This window comes from Drosophila sulfurigaster, chromosome 2L (genome assembly GCF_023558435.1).
Source record: "Drosophila sulfurigaster albostrigata strain 15112-1811.04 chromosome 2L, ASM2355843v2, whole genome shotgun sequence".
In the NCBI taxonomy this organism is placed as follows: domain Eukaryota; kingdom Metazoa; phylum Arthropoda; class Insecta; order Diptera; family Drosophilidae; genus Drosophila; species Drosophila sulfurigaster.
In genome coordinates, this window is record NC_084881.1 from 20,310,368 (window position 1) to 20,330,165 (window position 19,798).

The following is a 19,798-nucleotide window of genomic DNA, read 5'->3' on the forward strand; positions in this document are numbered from 1 at the left end:
TATTTAAGAAAACGTGTATACCAAATAAATACTGAATGCTACTAAAAATGGATTGTGTAATTTGCTGTAAAAGAGTGAAAGATAATCTATGCAAAACGAAAAGAGCATCTTTCACAATCAGATCGTGCCTTTGGTCGTGCCACATTTGGTGGCGCATCTCTAGACGTTGGCAGCGGCAAGCAGAGAGTCTTGAGATTGTTTAGCATATGCAGATGGGTAACTCAGTTTGGGTTTTAGTTGGGATAGTAGTTAGGATGAGATTTTTGCTGCCTTTACGCAATGCTTGATTTGCGCAGAAATTATTTGCATACGTTAGGAGCAACAACAACAGCAACAACAGCAGCAGCAACCGCATCGCAAGTAGCCGCGGAGTTGAGACTTTGAGTTTTTGTAGCTACAAGATACAATATTAAATTTAAGACGCGCAGACGAAACGAAACGAAATATGTTAAACGCGTGACTAATGTGAGAACGTTCCAAGAGATACATTTTGTTCGTTAGTCCAAGACTTGATCAATGATCAGAGACCGACATCAGCAAAACAGCAACACAGCAAACCGTCACAGCAATGGCAACAGCAACTTGGACTCGGCTTTGGCTAATTAGCTATGCAAACTATGAGATACACAGCAAAAGATACGCTCGCAAATCTTCTAGACAGTGTTTTTCTTTTTTTTCGCCCTACTCGAAGTATTCGCTGTTTCTTTTTTTTTTTTTGTTGGCATGTTATTTGCAAAATGCCTGCAGCGTCATGCGTGTAATCTGCTCCACAACAAAGTTGCAAAGAAAGTTTAACTCGATTTACTACAATTAGCTTGCCATTTTCGGATTTCGTAGCTGTATCTTTTGCCTTCTCTTATGTGTTATTGTGTGTGTGTTTGTGTGTGGGCGCCAAATACGTTAGCTCAAAATTGCTTAGACGATTTTAAAACGCGCAGCGATTTAAGACTGTAATTTAACTAAACACAGATATTTCGCGTTGCCTGTTGTCTGGTTAAGTGGTGCACAAACATGAGGAAATATCTTTTGAAAACTCAACGAGTATCTTTCAGACACACACACACACACACTCACACACTGGCATTTCAAAGCTATTATCAACTGAATTAAGATGTGTTTAAGATCGAGTTCAGACCAAACAGATTATCCATACACCCATCTAGAGATATTAACCGCGTGTTGCGCTTTCAACTGCCATCGTTATTAAGTATAATGAATATTTTAAGCGATTTGCTGCTAAACGATTGGAAAAAATGCTTACAATCATGTGTGGACTGCATTCTAATGATTTTAGCTGCTTTATTAGAAATTTAATTGAATTCTTATGAGTCAAGAAATAGTTTTCAAATTAAAAATTAATTTTTGAAAACTTTTAAAATGACAGCAAATTAAAAAGCTATCAAAAGAATTAGAAATTTTTGAAGTTTTTAAATATTTTTTAGCTGCTTAATATATTTAACAACTTTCCTCTTAATTGGCCTTCTTTTAAAGAGAATAACTCTATATTTTCAGCAGAATTTAAGGTGCCTTATTTATGCTGATGAATGACAGTTATAATCCTGCAACTTCCTGCTGCACAGTATCCTTTAATCTAGTTGTTTTCATCTGCCTTTCACCAACCAGCGATGAAATGCCATCTGAGCACCTGCCTCTCTGTTCAGGATAATTTCGCCTGCTGTATAGTAACTATTTCAACTTTATCGAATGCATTGTATCTATTGAAACAAAAACTGAAAGAGTCTGAGCCAAAGTCCCAAGACTCAGCGAGGCTACAAAAATTGTCTACCTAGCTCTCTTCTTTCTCTCTCTCTCTACTCTTGAAAACATACCAAAATGGCATTGTTATGGACGAACCTTTTCTTCTTTTATTTTTCTTTTTCACCATTTTTATGTCTAGTTTTCATTTGCTGCAAGCGTCGACTACTTCTTCTTCTAGTGGCTGGCTGCTCTTGCCTGTTTTCTCTATTGCGTGTTTTTCGTTTTGTCGACTATTTGGTTTTTATTATATTTTGTTGGTTAAATTTATGACTCGTTGCCGCCAGAGTTTTGTTGCATAGTAGTGTGACCATGCCATGTGTTGCATTCAAACTTGAGAATGCGTTTTCTTCTTCCCTCTCTTTTCCCTCTTTTACACCATCTCCATTGTTTGGCTATTCGTTTAGCGTACTGCAGCTAATCGTCTCCGTTCTCTACCTACGCACTTCGATGATGAGAAGTTGAAGTAGAAGGAGAAGTTGAAATTCAACCGAGAAAACTCGATACCCGAAACCAAACCGAACCCAAAGAAAATTTCTACTCTATTTGGCGGCACAAATTGCCTTTGACCTTGTCCCTTAAGTTTCTACCGAGGAAAACTGCAGGCAACCATTTGACGGCCATTTTGAAGTTGAGTGGAAAATGTGGAGTGGAAAAGAGTGAGAGAGAGAGACAAAGACGAAGAAAATGTTGTCGGTGTCGGTGTTTTTTTGGAGGCCATTGAAATAATTTTTGCCGCCTTTGCATTGTTGCTTCAATTAGGCAGCATTTTGAGGCAAACTAAGGAAAACTTTGCACATTAAATGAAAATGGGAAATGGCAATGGAAATTGCTTTAACTGTTACTTTGTCTCTCTGTCTGTTTGTTTGTTTGTTTGCCTTTTGGATTCACGCTGTAAAAACAGATAATCATAAAAATTTAGCAGCATGAAAATTGTTAAATTTTATTAACAAACTTTTTTTGGTCTGCATTTGTTTTTTTCTTTCTCTCCTTCTGTTTGCTTTTTATATATGGGCAAAAATTTAATTTGTAACACTCGCCGAACATCAAAAGCAGCTGCTTTGGGCCACTGACCACGTAAAAAAAAAAAAGAACAAACAAAGAAGTGCACAACAGTTGCATGTTGCACGACTAACAGATGCTCTATAAAGTGGAAAAGTCGCGTCATTTTAGAGCGACTTGAAGAATTTATTTGTCAGTTCATTAAACAAGTGGAAAAGCTTCAGTGAGATACCAAAAATATACCGTAAATGTAGTAAAAAATATGGAAGGTTATATTTGGTATATTGATATAGTACTGCATTTAAAATATACCATAAATATACGAACGCTAGATTCGTAATATACCATAGAATAGGAATATTAAAATTTATAAAAATACTAAAATATACCGAAGCCTATATTTGGATTATTTATATAGTACTACATATTTAATATACCATTGCTATGCCGTGAAAATAATAAAATATACCGAAGTCTATAGTTGGTATATCGATAGTACTAAATTTATAATATACCATAAAGTGAAAATTAATTTAATGTAGGATACAAATCCACATATTAGAATGGTTATTTATGTTACAGAAAAATGTACAAATATATTATTATTAATACTCAAGGTGTCATATTTAAAGTGTGTGTACAAGAATTTGTAGAAATGTATTTTGTTTTAACTAATAACATTTTATATATTTTTTTCAGATGATCATACATCGGTTAGGATCGGTGAGTACTATAAAAAATGTATATGCAACTTCAAAAAGCATTTTAAATTGTGCTTTTAAAATAATTGTTACTTTTCAAGTAAGCTAAAACTCATTTTCTCCAAAGGAAAACTTCAAATTTTGTTCAATTGCAAATGTAACATTTAAATATTTATATTATTTCAAATCAATAAACATAAGACTCTGCTTTTCCCTCTGATAGTTACAGGGCACAACAAATATAATCATAAATAAATGGAGTGCTTTGTTGTTGTAACTTTTTTCGCTTGGATTTTGTGTTGTTGCTGTTGTTGTAGTTGTTTGCTTGCGTTTCGCAGTTTGCAATTGCGTATAGACATTTATTTGTAGTTGCGGGCATTAAACAAACGCATGTGTGTGTGCGAGTGTGTGTGTGTGTAACTGGGTGTGCGTGTGTGTGGGTTTTACCTGACTCTGTGTGGGATTATTCCTGCCAATGCGAAATTATACAACTTTGGCAACTTTGGCCTTTTGTTTTCGCTTCCCTTTTTTTCTCTTTCATTTCATGTTTTTTTTTGTTCGTTTGCTTCTACGAAATTGTTGCTTATTGCTTTTTGGGCGCTGCGTTTAAGCCGCTTCAGCTGAGCTCCGCTCCGCTCAGGAGCTGCTCTCGTTGTCGCAGTCTATCTCCTCTCTTTTGTGTGGATGCAGGTAAGCGTGAAAATTTTGCTAAGCCAACTTAATGCAACTTCTTCTTGGGATCTGGATGCTGTTTCCTGCTGACCCCTACGCATTGTATTTTTTTCGGTTTTTCATTTCATTTTCATTTTCCTCTCGATACGACAACGTTCTCTGACCCTGTGCCTCTTCCTTTTTTTTTTCTTTCTTCCCGCTGCGTTCACAATTTATGCAGCATTGTTGACGACGCTTTATCTGTCCAGTTGTATCTGCGGGAATATCTTGAGCTGCATCTGTATCTGAACAACTGCAGCCTAATAGAGATATGAGCAGAGAGTGTGACTTGTATTTAATTTATACATTAACCCCTTTGGGTTTTCGGTGTGGAGCTCGCTCATCGTGTCACACGATTTACATTGCATGTTGTCACGTCATTCTGTCAACTGGCAACAACAACGCAACGCAACAACAACGCAACACGGCGACACGCCCCAGAGTCACCTCCTTGATCGTTTCTCCTCTTTTTTTTCCTCCTTTTTTCTCTCCATTTCCTTTTGGCTACCGTGAGTAATTAAGCCGCATGCCTCGTTGACTAGTTGGCAAGTTCTTGCCGGGGCCACAGCTTCAAAAGCGGCTTCTTCTTGGGCCCATTCCTAGATCCAATTAAAGTGCCATAAAAATCACTTAAGCGTCTTTTGCGCATTTGACAATCAACTTTAATAAAGACCATCAATGGCTTGTTCCCTCGTTTACCCTCAACCTTGACCCAGGCAGGCGACTGCCAAATGCCCGTTGACAATAAATGGGCAACAAACATTGTTGCAAGCAAGCCGAGTCATGCCACGCGAAAAAGGGAAACAAGTTGCGATAACAACAGCAACAGCAACAGCAAAAAAAGGGCGCAAAAAAATTATGAAAAATTAATTTCTGCCCGACGGCAGACACTCTGATGTTATGGTAGGAGGGGTGAGGGGAATGGGGCAACAAAGGGGCAGACAGACACATGGAAAGTGATTCGCAGGGTCAGGGAATTGCTGCTCTCATATTGTTGTTTTTGTTGCGTTTATGCGCGACGGCAAAATAACGAAGTGAATCACGAAAATGTTGCCAGATGAGTGTTAAATGTGTTTTAATACTTTTATGGCAAAAGGAATTAAGTTAACATAACAACGCAGTATTGCAGCATTTTTAAGGGAAGTTTGTCAGTTTGATTGAAGTCATAAAAAATAAATGCAGCAAATATATTAAAATTGTGACTACTGCACTTTTTGCTTAATATGCAAAACAAGTGTAAAATAAATTTTATATTCACAAATAAATAATCAAGCAAGGTATATTGTTATAAATTTTAGCTCAACAAATTCTAATATCAACATTTTAAGACCTTGTCATAGATTTTAGTTCTATAAATTCTTATGTTTTGTTTCCTTAGATGTTTTTTTATTAGAATAGTTTATAATCTACATATTTTTATATTATATTTCGTAGATTAACTTTTTTTGTAATATTTAACACACGTTTACTGGAAAAGTTTCCTTTGGTTATGATGCGACAAAATGTGTTCTAATTAGCACAAAATAACTGATAGAAATATGTTGAAATTTTAACTATAGCACATGAAAATGAAATATTTAAACAACCTTTCATTTACCATCAAGGAAAGATACTAAAATAAACCGGGACTCATATTTGGTTCATCAATATACAACTCAACAACTCGAAATATACCAAAGAGTACAAAATATACGAAATTGTCAACCAAAGTCATATAAAACTATTTCTCGAATAACTTCTTTTTAAAAATCGAAAGGCAGCTCAACTTTTATTCAATGTATTTCCTAAGCTGTCACACATTTCTTTATTGATTGATAACTGCCACATTCAATACACAAATCTATGTTGCTGAACATCGCAAACAGCTGTTACGCATAAACTGAACGAAAAGTCGAGGATGAGGAGCAAAAAATAAATGCAAAGATCACGCTTGAATTTACCCTTAGTTGGGTCTTTGGATATTGCGCTTTTGTGTGAATGTTTTACAATACATTCCACTGTTGCGGTAACGATGACGATTGCCACCACCATCAACAGCAACAACAACAACAATAAACGTGGCAACTCTGGCTGCAGGCGGCATTCGTAACCCTCTCTCTCTCTTTTCTCCTCTTCAGCAGCTGGATATGGGCGCATTCTACATTGCGCGGTCCCTTCGATTTGTTGGTCTGTCAATATGCCTCATCATTGTCAGCCGCCTGGACGACAACGACGACGATGATGATGATGCCGCGATGCCTCATGCCTCCTCCTTGACTCGTTGTCGTTGTCGTCGTCAACATGTGCAACATTTTCATCATCATTATTTTGTGTTGCAGGCAGCAGCTTCTACCTTCGCTGTTTTTTTCCTTCTGCTGTCTTATTTATGCATTATTGAATTTTTGTTTATAAAGCGACATGCAGCATTTTGTTGCAGTTGTCGTGCAATTATGATCGTTCTGTTTACAGAGCCTGGGAATGTTTATGCTCTCTAAATATTTACACATTCTAAAAAAAAATAAAAAAAAGAAAACCCCATGCAATGAGTTTTTCTGTGTGCAATTGAGCCATCAATGCCAAAAGCCAATTGTCACCAGTGGCCAAATCACAGCGCAAGTGTCAGCCAAATGTCAATTTCTTGCTGCGCAGATCAAGCGCAGAAATCACTGCACAAAGATCATCAAGTTGACTGTGGCTGCCTCATGCTATTATCTCTTTCTTTTTATACCCGCTAATCCTAGGGTAGAAGCGTATTATAACTTTGTGCAAAAGGCAGAAGGAAGCTGGAAATCTGGTACATTTTAATACTCTATGGTATTTCTTAATGTAGTACTATATCAATATACCAAAAATAATAGGTGGTATTTTTTAGTACTTTTTGTGATATACTAGTGTCATAGTTTTAGAATAATATCAAACTGTGTTGATCTAATTTAGTATTTTGTGGTATATTTATTTGGTATTTTTTAAAATAACACCACTCGGTATACATTTTAGTATTTTTGGTTTATTTTGGAATAATAATGCTCTGATTTTAAATTTTAAAATTTTTGTACAGTATATTAATTTCGTATATTTTAAGAATAACGCCTCCCTGTTTTAGTATATATTAGTATTTTATGATGTATTAATTCAGTGTATTTTAAAGATAATACCGCTTTGTTTTATGTATTTCATTATTTTTGCGGTATATTAATTTAGAATAATTTAAGAGTAATATACATATATAAGGGAATATATATGAATATGGTATATTAATTTGGTATATTTTAAGAATAATAACGCTCTGGGTATCTCAAAGTCGAGCACACTCGTCTGAAGCTTTCTCACTCGTTTCTCTTGTGCCAATCTCGACGTTCGAAAGACGCTCAAGACGTTGATGTTTATTGACAGCTCACAGCGGTTTATTAATGATCGTGCAGGGTTCAGACGGAGAGAGACAGATTTGCCACAGATACGAAAAGACGAGATGAAGACGACGATGAAGTTGCACGCGATGTGGCAAGCAAGCAGACATCAATCTGTTGAGCGCATCCAGGATCACTCAGCTGTCCTGCCTGACTGTCTGTCTTTCTGTCTATCTGCTGTGTCTCGTTCGTTGTCATGCAAATTCTTCAGTTGATTAATTAACCGCACAAATTGCAGCCGTGGCAATAATTAATTTTCAAACCAAAAAATGCAAAAGTAAATTTATGATGCAAGAAGAGAAGACATAAAGCAGAATGCGCGAATAATTTTTGTTCGTTGTCAGTCGCGTCACGTCTGCGAATCGGCTGAATGGCTAATTAGCCCGTAAATTCTGTAGACAGTCAATAAACGCATAAACGATCAGCCTCTAATCGATCTGACAATTAATACAAAATCATGCTGAATCAATTAACAGACAGAGAGAAGATGGCGATGAAGGTAAAGATGATGAGAATAAAGTTGGAAGTTGAAGTTGAAGCTGGACGATGATCAGCGATCGCGTTGCATGACTTGACATTTCTACTGAACGATTTTTCCTAGAATCTTGTGTGCCTCAAAGGCAAAGGCATAAAATGCCGACATTTGCATGGGCGTCTCTTCTGTCTAGTGAAATCCCATTTCCCACAAGGTGCGTCACTAATTAAATATTTACTTTGCGCTGCCAAAGGCCACACCCGCCTAACCCAGTTCCAGTTCCAGTTTTTCTTCAGTTCTGATTCTTTTTCTCTATTGCAAATGTTTACAGGAACAATAAAACAACAACGCACACACACACAAAATACAAATAAAATGTAAAGAAAAAGTAAAGAATGTAAACAATTCTACGGCGCAACACTCTAAACAAATGTCTGCGCTGTAATTTGAGCCTCGAAAAACAAAAACAAAAAAAAAAAAGAAGTATAAAATGTCTGCCTGTCACTCAAGCTGTTGCTGCTTCTAGCTTCACTTTGCCTCTTAAAATGTAAATAATGCTAAAAACGAGAAAAACTAGGAGATGACGATGGAAATGTGGAGTGAGGGTACAAAAAAGAAAATGCCAAAGGGACGGCGACAAGTGACGCCTTATCTTAAATGCATGCCTCATCGAGAGGAGAGCTGCGACTTCTTCTCTGCACTCACTCAAGTGATTGGCCTATCGCATTTCCCTCTCACAAAAGTGCAATAAATTAACTGGCGCGTAGAAGCAGGAAAACTGCGCGTTGCACTTTCAAGTGCCATTTGACAGAGCAGTCTCTAGTCTCAGTGTCTAAAACTAATGAAATCGATGACAAAACTAGTTGAATTTAAAGCTACCAGTTTTTGGTTTTTATGACCACTGTGCGTGGGCAGCGTGTCGAAAGCCAGAGTAGTTTCTCATAAGCTTAGAGAGAGTTTGGTTCACAAATTTAACGAGCGTTAAACAAAAGACTTGCTCCTAATACTCTAATTTATAGTGCAGGCAATTTGCTGCGGTGTGGAAAAATTAATCGAAATACATTCAGATTTTTCTTAACTGAAAATGAACTAATTTTGAAGTTAGAAATCAAATTTTCAATTTATGTTCGTGTTTATTTAGAACTCAAAGCTCCAATCAATTCTTTTAATTAACTATATGAATTGTTCACTTTCCATTAAAGCATATAACACGTGGGCTGAAAAGTCCCCGGGCCTTACACATAGATTGTGCTAGTTTTATTGCAGTCACCTTTTTTTCAGTTAATACAATCCTTCAGAAGACAGCTGCTAAAATTTCATGATATTCTATTCATTAGTTTGTAAGTTATTGAGCCAAAAGTGACACTACTTTTTCTATTTTCACAACAATGGATCAAATGCAATTTCGTCTTCTAATCTTACAATGCTTCTTGATGGGAAAAAATACCGTTCAAGCAAAGCTTTGGCTTGAAAAGTGTTATGGGGACTCCTCTCCATTAGAAACAACAACAAAACGTTGGTTTGCTGACTTCAAACATGGTCGTAGAGACACCGATGATGCAGAACCCAGTGGACGTCCAAATGGCGAGGTCACACCAGAAAACATAAAAAAAATCCACAAAATCGTTTTGAATTATCGAAAATTAAATTTGCGTGAGTTAGCTAACATCGTAAAGATATCAAAAAAACATGTTGGCTTAATATTGCATGAGCATTTGACTATGAGAAAATCTCGTCAAAATGGCTGCCGCGTTTGCTCACTTTTGACCAACAACAAGAATGAGTTCATGATTCAATGACAGTGGCAAAACTACATTAATTTAACTTCGAATTGCTCCCACATCCACTAATTCGCCAGATTAGGCTCCCAGCGACTTCTGGAGGTTAGCAGTCCTGGAAAAATGCTCGCCGATAAAAAATTTCACACGATTAACACTGAAATTGAAGCCTATTTTGAGGCAAAAAATTAATCCTTCTAAAAAATTTATATTGAAATGTTACAGCGGCTCTGGAATGATTGCGATGCTCTTGATAAAGATTAAGTTGATGAGTAACGCCAATTTTGATCCAAAAAAAGCAAGTTTTCTTTGTCAGGCCCGGGGACTTTTCAGCCCATGTGTTATAGTAGTATTTTAGTATTTTTATTATATCATATTTTAAAGTATATATTTTCTTCTAAGCTGAACTCAACACTAAAACGATGAAGTATTTAATTTATGTTGTTGTTCATATAGAATTCTAATCCTTAATTTTGTATTTAAAGTTTACTTTTATTTTTCTAAGCTGTCGCCGTCACTGAGAACATTTCAATTTATGTTGATGTTATTTATTAATGCTGCCAGTCAACACAAAACTGAACATCTGCGGCTCAATTGAAATTAAAATGCGCTGCAAGTTGAGTCGCTTCATGGAACTATGTGTGTGTATGTGTTTGTTTTTTCGTCTAGTCGTTAAAATGCTCCCACAATTCGTATATAATAATAAACAAAGTTGAAAGGGAATATTTATGGTAAATGCGATGCCGGCGCAATATCAATATCAAGTTCTTGGCATATTTCAGTGTGTGCGTCTTATCAGCCTGGCGGCAAATGAGTTTAGGCTCAAGTCTCTGTCTCTCTCTCTTAACTTGCAGCGAGTCTGTGGGCAACATGTTGCAGCAACGCGGCGTTGCATTGTGGGCCGCTGTTTGTGGCATGGCTTGGGTTGACAGTCATTTAGATTTATGGCTGATTGTCTGCGTGGCAGCAGCAGCAGCAGCAGTCGAGTTTGTTGTTGTTGCCATTTTAGCCTTATTTGCACGCAGCGCAGTCCAATTTTGCATGTTGCAAGTTGTTGGCCATTGCCCGTTGATCGTTGTCGTCGTCGTCGTCGACGTTGCCGTTGAATGTTGGTTGTTGGTTGTTGGCTGTTGCAGTTGTCGTTGTCGTTGTCGCTTACGCAGGTGACTACAAGAAAGCAGCGTCGAGAGCGCGACGCAAACTTGTTTTCCACTCAAACATGGCCAATTTGCATGTGTCGCACTCGACGAGGCGGAAGATGACTTCAACGAGCGGAGCGGAGAGACGCAAACGTGCAACACAGAGAGTGTGGCAAGAGGCAAGAGGCAGGCAGAGGTCTTAGTCATTGGTATTAGATATCACAAATGCGATAAACGTTCCTCTTGTGCCTCTTGCCGCATCTTTTATTGATTTAAATGCCATGTGGCAATATCGTTTCGCTTGCATCTTTTCATTTTGGCCACAAAATCGTTTAGTTTACGAGAGAGTCTGGGAAAAGAGATTAGGATTAAGCCGTTTGTCAACTTGTCATAATTGCAGACAAACGTCGCGTTTGCGTTGCAGCGGCGGCGCCGCCGCGTCGATCGTCTTGTTAGCAAATTATAAACGTTTTCTCTCTCACTCTCTTGGTTGCAACGTCGCCAACTATGACTCAAGGCAATTCTTTTGAAATTTTTCATAATTTTCGTGGCGCAGTCAGCGCGTAGGCAGCGCCGCCAAATCTTTCTCAACTGGCAACTTGCAACTTGCTGCCGGCAAAATTACCTCACTCTTCTCTCTTCGTGCAAATCGCCAAACTTCAACTGCATCAAGTGCAAATATGCAAATCTTCTGGTTTTATCTCCTTGACAGCCAGCCACACACAAATACACACACACACACACATAAAACCTACTCACAAGTTTTTGGCGCATCTTTTACCTGCCGCTTGGCGTCTGTTTTTCCTTCTTTTCTTTTTTTTCTGTGGTGCCCGCGGAAATGAGTTTTCAGCTGAGCGAAATTATGCCTGAAATTATCTCGACAGATATCAACTCTGATTAGATTTAGCGAGCATGAAAAATGCAGATGCATTTCAAGTTAAACAGCTGCTAAGTTTACAGCAAATGATTTGGTTGACAAAATGGTATATTTTGAAAGTAGTAGTAGTATAGCAATAAAGCAAGTATGGTCTTCAGTATATTTTCAATGTTGTACTATATCAACATAGTGAGTATACCGTTCAGTATATTTTAGTATTTTGTGGTATATTTTGAATGTAATTTCATATCAATATACAAAGTATAAAATTTGGTATATTTTCGTAATTTTTTAAACCAAATATATATTTACGTATATTTGAAGTGCAGAAATCAATCAATATATCCAATATATTTTAGTATTTTTGCAGTATAAATTCGGTATGTTTTGAAAATATTGTATTATTGCAAATGATTAGATTACATTGTTTTCTTTCATATTTTTTTCCCCATACAAAATCGATTATAATAATGTTTTTTTGCTTTTAGTCAAATTTGTATTGTGCAATATTAATTCACTTTTATTCTATAATTCAAATAATTCACACAGCTCTTTAAACTCTTTAATTCTCTTTTGAAAACACTTCTATAAATTATCAAAAATCAAGACAGCAACAAAATTATGTAGTATTAAAAATTTGTACCAAAAATTAAAGAAATATTTATTCTGTGATTCACTTATCGGATTGCGGCAGCTGAAATTAGGTATGTGGGCGACCGAAAATGTAATAAATATATCACAAGTCAAAGATCTAAACAAAATTGCTCCAAGTCAGCTTTAGGTCAAACGAGAAAAAAACCCACACACAACAACAACAAAAAAAAAAGCCAGACAGTATTACGCTGAGGCATTCAATCAAAGAAAAAAATACAAATATCTAGATACAAAATAATGGCAAACAAAATAGGTAAGAAAACATAACTGGCTAAGCGATGATGAAATGTTTTCGTTGTTGATGTACAAAATTGAGTTGCAGATAACAAGCGATACCGAAACCGATAGCGATAAAGATCAGTTCGAGAAGTCTCTGAGAACTTGAAAGTCTTTCTTCTGAAAAATCGAGAAATGCAGCTGGGAAACTTTTGCTTTATGTCTGTGTGTGTGTGTGTGTGTTTGCAAGCTACTCCCGTTATAAGCTAGCATAAATCTAGCTGCCACATCACCTTTCAACTTTGAAAGCAGCTCGCCAAAACGCTTCGAGCTGTGAGCGGCGGCAGCCTCAGCAGCAGCAACAAACAGCAACGCCTTCTCTCTGCCCCGAAAAACTAAAGACAAAAAAAAAATAGAAAAGAAAACCCATTTTTGTCGAGCGTTTCTCGTTGCATGCAAAAATGTGGCAAGCAAACTTGAACGCCAACTGCCATAACGGTGTGCAACATTTGGGCAACCAAAAAAGTAAAAAAAAACATAGTGAACAGTAAAAGAGACAGAAAAGCGGCTGCAAGTTTGCATTTAACGCGGCTGCCAGGCTTAATTTTTTCCTTATTTTTAATATCGCAAAGCTCAAGAAAGACATGCAAAAAATAAACCCACGGCTATGTAAAGCTGTGTCCAACTACAACAAAAGGCGACTTGCCACACACACACACACACACACACACACACACACACACACACACACCGAAAGAGTTGTTGCAATTACTTGCAGCCGGTCGCTTGGTCCATGTCCATGTCCAGAATCACGTCCATGTCCAGGAAGCAAAACTCTTGCGTATTTGCGTAGGCAAAACTTGGCGCTTGAGAAGAACTGCGAATCGAGAGAGAGAGAGAGACTCGCTTCGCTTGCCTCCACTCGCTAGTTGTTTTTCCATAATTAATTATTATTTAGCTGAAAAGTAACCCCCCCGGCAGATCAAATAACTCTCTGCCAGCAAAACGAAGAAGAAAAAAGAAGTATTCGCTAGCGCTTAATTAAAATGGAAGCAAATACAAGTAATAAGAGACAGTAACTAGACGAATCGAAAATACGCTAAAATTCCAACCCAATCTTAAGCTTGTTCTACACAACTTTTGTTAGTTTTGTAATTCTTTAATACCCGCTACCCATGTCAGTATGAAGATCTCATAGATTAAAAGAAAGAGAGAAATTATATCTCCTTTTTGACAGAGCTTGTTTAAAATCGAAAAAATTAATTAGCAAGCTTAGATTTGAAGCTAGATTTTGTGATACATACAATATTAACAACAGTATTTAGGATGCCTGAACATTTTTGTTGATACAAATTTTACAAGATATTTAAGAAAGAATTGTGTAAAGCAAAAAAAAAAAAAACGCCTACTATAGTCGGGTTGCAACCTCAGTTGCTTTAACTGAAAATCTAGTATATTTTGAAAGCAATACCTTTAAAACATACCCGTTCTCTGGTATTTTTGTGGCATATTTTGAATATATTGTTAGTCTCCGGAATATTTTTAGTATTTTGTGGTATATTTTAAATACTGTACCATATAAATATACTCAATATGAGCCTTTTGGTATATTTCAGTAGATTATGGTATATTTCTGTATGTAATACTATATTAATATACCAAATATTGCATTCGGTATGTGAATTTGGTATATTTTGAATTTTTAATTGAAAATGTGTAGCTGGTATTTTTAATTACTTTCTTTATTCTTCTACAGCATCATAAACTTTATGAAACATAATTTGTTAATTGTTGAGTTGTGAACTCGTAAAAAATTGCCAACTAATCTTGCATTTTTCGGTTTAATAGCTGCAGTGATTTCTTGGTTTGCCTGGTTAAATACTCAGCAGTCTAATAAAACATTTCGCCATACAAAACAATTTGGCACATTTTAATTTATTTGTATTTCATACTAAACTTGATGTATGCTATTTTTATGGGATTGGTTAAGACAACAATGCTTTCAACTAATCAATGCGAGTGTTGGAAAGTAAAATAATCAACAAATAACCATTTAAAATTTTCTCTCACTTTAATATCTATGATAAACCCATAACCGATCTATATCAAAAGTTAAAAGGCTTAGCTGTATCTTTGACGTCTTTAGCATGGCGTAAAATTGATGCAACGTGAGTTTTACACCCTCAGTATTTGCGTAGAAATGTGTGTAATCTGTAATGCTTATTAAATGCTTTTTAATGCAACAAGCAAACACACGCAAACGATTTGAATTTCGGTTCGGGGGGGATTCCGATTACTTCACGATTGCACAGAATTCTCAATCCCAAAAGCGAAAACATTTAGCACGCAACAACAACAACGGCGCGTTGAAGCTGTGATGAGCCATGTGGCAAGTGTTGCACGCGACGCCAGTCGCACGTTGATAATAAATTGTATAAAATTATCTCAACACGGCACACGGCAGCAAAGCTCCCTCACTATATACTATACTATACTATAGAGTGTGGCATGAACGGGGTGTTGTGTTGGTGGCATGACCAATCTCGAGGTGGTGGGTCAATCGTTGGCTGCTTGTGGCACCAGCAGCGGGCAGCAGCGTGCAACACTTTCAAGAATCAGAATCCGAATCAGAATCAAAGCAACAGCAAAGCGGGTCATAAAAATTATCTGCTGCTAAACGTCGCCCTCAACACAACATGTTGCCCAGGGTTGACACCGAGACGCACCGAGAGCAACGACAACTCTGACAAAATGCTTATAAATGTTACTCTGGGGAGCGTTTTTCCAGCTAGCCAAGCTGTTCAAGGGAGAGACCGAGAGAGAGAGAAAATGTGAATTGCAACTGGCGTGCAGTTTGTCTCCAGGGAATTTCATGAACAATTTTTTTTCTTTTTTTTTTTTTTTGTTGTACATTGCCTAGTTAAGATTTTGCCAACGTACAAAAAAAAAAAAAAAGTGTTACAATTGCTGCGGCTCAATTTTCCGAACGTTGCCCGTTGGCCTTTTTTTGTAATTTTCCCGCAAAAATTACCAACCGAGAGGAGCACAGAAAAAAAGAGACTGTCGATTGTGTTGACTGTAGGGAAGAAAAAAAATCTCATGTGCATTATGCGAAATTGGGCTAAGTAGCAGTTGAGTTTTGCCGCTTTTGGGGGCAACCTTTGAGTCATGTAAATGAAGTCAAGTGTTGCTGCAGCTGCAGCTGCAAAGGCTGCAACATGTTATTTCAACAATCACATGATTGGCTCCACTCAATTGTTAAATCATGTGGGCAGCAGTAGGGAAAAAGGGCCAAAAGCAAAGCAGGAAATTATATAACTCAAGTTATTTGAGTAAAATATTTACAAACTTTGACAATGCGGAAAACCAAAATATATACTAATATGTAACAAAAACACTAAGCTATATAAAAAGAAAAAATATACCAAGTTATATGCTAATATATGACAAAAATACTAAAAAGCAAAGCAATAAGTTATCTAACTCAAGTTATTTGAGCAAAAAGTATTTGCAATTTAAAACAATGCCAAATACTAACATATAAATATATATACTAAATATATATACTAAAAAAATACTAAGTTATATGAAAAGCAGGAAATTATCCAGCTAAAGTTTTTTCATTTAAATATATATTAATATATAACTGAAGTTATTTGAGCACTAAGATATATAATAAATACTTCATGGAAAAAGTGCATACAAAATATGTATATTCAGTTTAGATATTAAAAGTTGATGGATTTTTCTTTGACTATTTCTATTTCCACTGCGCATTTCAAAACTACAAATTTTTAATATATTTTACAACAGTTTTATGTCATGTTGCATAGCAATAAAAACTCAAACTCAAATCGACTTTATACATAAATTCTGTTTGCCATTAAAGTCTTAAATAAAAATCGAAATCAAAATCAAAATTTTGATCTACTTTAAAACAGAAAACCAATAAAAGATGTCGGCTTAATTTTCTACAAAATATTTCCATTAATTTTCTTGTACGCGGCTGATTAGTAGCAAGCATGTGAAGTTGCACATTTTTCCAACTAACCGCAATGATTATCAACGAAGACAATATCTTTTGAAATTTTCAAGTAAAAAACCGCAACAACCACAAAATACAAACTATTTTATTTTGTTAATGTTTTTTTTTTTGTTTTTTGTTTGGTTATTAAGTACTATGTTCGCTTTGATATTTGTTATTGTTGTGCAAGAGGCAAATAAATGGAATCTAACGTAATCGGTTTTATAATAAAGAAGGAAGCAGCTTACTGCGAAGAAAAAAAAATTCTTTCTGGGAAACGATCGAAACGAAGTCCGAATAGTAATCTATCACTTTTCGCTATGTAATATGATCTTTGTTAAAACTTTTTGTTGTTGTTGCACTATTAACAAGAGAACATCTACCCGAAATAATAGTCAGAATAGGTATCCCACAAATCACCCCGACGGTAAAAAAAAAAACACACACACAGAAAACGAGAGGAGAAAAAAATACAAAGTTGAATTATGCTTATAGACACGACTATAAAGCGGCATTAAAATCCATTAGCAAACGCGCCGCGTTGCCTTAATTTCAGTTCGTTTGGTGCGTTGTCGTAGCTCTTGTTGTTGTTGTTGCAACTCGTGCCCCCAACCAAAAATAGTCAAAGCGAGGCACCAAATGTGGCAACGAGAATGGAAACAACAAATGACACTAATAAATATCGAGAGAGTGTGAGAGAGAGGAAGGGAACTATATGTACATATCATATGTATGTATGTGTGCATTTCCACAAAGGATTTGTTGGCCATTAGAGCGCGGAAATAGTTAATCATATTTGGAGTTTCTATGTGGCAGGGTTGCCCTTCAACCAACAAATATTAAAGAGACTAGGGATATGTGAACTATATAGTATGGATGTGCATATGGACTTACCCTTGAGCGCTGCAACTTGTGTTAATCCATTTAATCCAGCAAACAGCAGCAGCAACTGCTGCAACAATGGAGGTGACTGACGCTGACGCATCATCTGTCGCCGCTTGCCACAACTCCTCTCGTTGTTGTTGCGTTGTATTTTTAGTCGCTCAGCCGGCGACGTTGGGGCGACATTTTGATTGTTTCTGTGTCGTCGTCGTCGTTGTAGTTGTTGTTTGATCTCACTCGCGTTGTTATTTATAATTTTCACATTTTGTATTTTTGTAGATGCGTTAGAATGCATTTTGTCAGAATTCTAGTTTTCACTTCTTTGGCCAAAAACTGAATAAATGATGCACCGTTTTCAAATTCACTTTAGCACTCCATTTGAAATTTTTTGTATTTTATTTTGGCACTCTATTTACTATAATCATATATAATTCTATAATCCTTTGTTTTGTGCCTTTTTATGCAGCCATCATATGGCGTTCAAACACCGCTAAATCCACGCGTTACGCACGAAAATTCGCTTGGGTACGCGCGTTCCCAGCTGAAATCTCGCCTTCTAGTGGCATGCGAGTTTTCCACAGAACGCGAAAATTACGCGAACGCCGACGACGCGTCGCGCGATACGAAACGGAAACCGAGAGTAAAACAAACGACGAAACCCGCTCGCACAACCGATGCGACCGAGTATCAGCAGCAAATTGAATGCGCGTCCACAGCGACGACTGTTAACAGCGAGCGTCTCTGTTAACCGAGCCACACAATCCACACACACACACACAGAACGCACAGGCACAGTGCATTACTCGAAATGGCACTGTTAAGCGCATCGTTGCGCACTCTTCTAGCCAACGCATTTGACGCTGTTAAACTTGTTGCATGCTGTGGATTTTAATATGCTCGCTCTCTTTCTCTCTCTCTCCCAACCGCTTCGCTTTGTTTACAATTTGGTTTGTTTTGTTCCATTTGCCAGTCGTTTCAATGCGGCGCCCACGTTGTGTGCGTGTTGAGCAACATTAGATTTGTGGACTGTGTGTGGGAATGGTTGAATTGAATTGATGCACAATAATAATTGGATTTATTATTTATTAATCTATTTTGTTTTCGCTAAGAATTATCTTTCTTAATTTATGAGCCATCATGAAAATAAAATGTGACATGCATGCTCTAGTAATTTTTACTTAATTAGTCGGAATTGCGAATAATCCATATGAAAAGTGGAACGGAATCGTTGAACTTTTGTTTACTTGCTGTTTTTGTTTTGTCGCCTATATTTGCGTTAGGCTTTATTTCGGGGAAACACCAAATTAAGTCGAAGACGCCGCCGGAGTTTTCTTGATAAAAAAGCAGAAACGAATTTGTTTTTATTTTGCGAGAATTTGCAGAATTCGTTAGAATGTTGGGAATGTTTGGTTTGCTAAATTAAATTTGCTTTAAAATAAATGCTTTACTCAAATTGAGCATTTTTATTATTATTATTATTTATTATATATTCATCGAATAATCAGCATCAATCCAATTTCAAAATGTTTGTCCATTTCTTGACACCTTTTTCTGGCTTCATATTTATTTTAAATTCAATTAATATTATTATACTTTTGCTTTTGGTTTGGGGTTTGGTATCTTCACTCATTAAGGCGCCGATTGTGGATATACAAACTTTGGACGTCTGACATATAAAAATGTATTTCTATTGTTGTATTGTATTTGAATGTGTTGTGCCGTCTTGTTGTTAGCTCATTGGCAACATGTTGGCTCTGACCAATGCCCCCTCTCCAAACCCCTTTCACATGGTGTTCTTAAGTGGCGACCATTTGCTATCTAATCTGAACGAGTGCCGCACTCGCTCTCCAGCTGTTAGCTCATCCATTTCCAAACTGCAATAAAGACTGACAAAAAAAAAATACAAGAACAACTTTGAGCGCATTTCACAACACACAATATCAAACAGAACGAGAATGAGAATGAGAAATAGAAGCAGAATCAGAATCACTGCGATAGAGCCACATAACCAATATCCATATCGTCTCGGCTCCGTTAGAAGCCGCTAATGAATTTCCCCTCTCGACGAAAATCAATTGAATGGACGGACGGACAGACGAACGATATTCTATTAATTTATCAAAATGCATATCCAAGAAGAGGCTTTTTTTCCTTACTTTTTGTATAAATCGCTGCCTAATTTCCCAACGTTTGTTAAA

At 36.7% G+C, this 19,798-nt stretch overlaps 1 protein-coding gene across 1 annotated transcript in view; it reads right to left on the reverse strand.

The window, feature by feature from the left end:
- LOC133842887 (protein sax-3) overlaps window positions 1-18,300 on the reverse strand; it is a 56,842-nt gene extending 38,542 nt beyond the window's left edge. The window contains exon 1 of the mRNA XM_062276184.1: window positions 17,613-18,300. Coding sequence (XP_062132168.1) covers window positions 17,613-17,895 — 283 coding nt within the window. The 5' untranslated portion in view covers window positions 17,896-18,300. The remainder of the gene's footprint in view (window positions 1-17,612) is intronic.
- Between the last annotated feature and the right edge of the window lie 1,498 nt (window positions 18,301-19,798).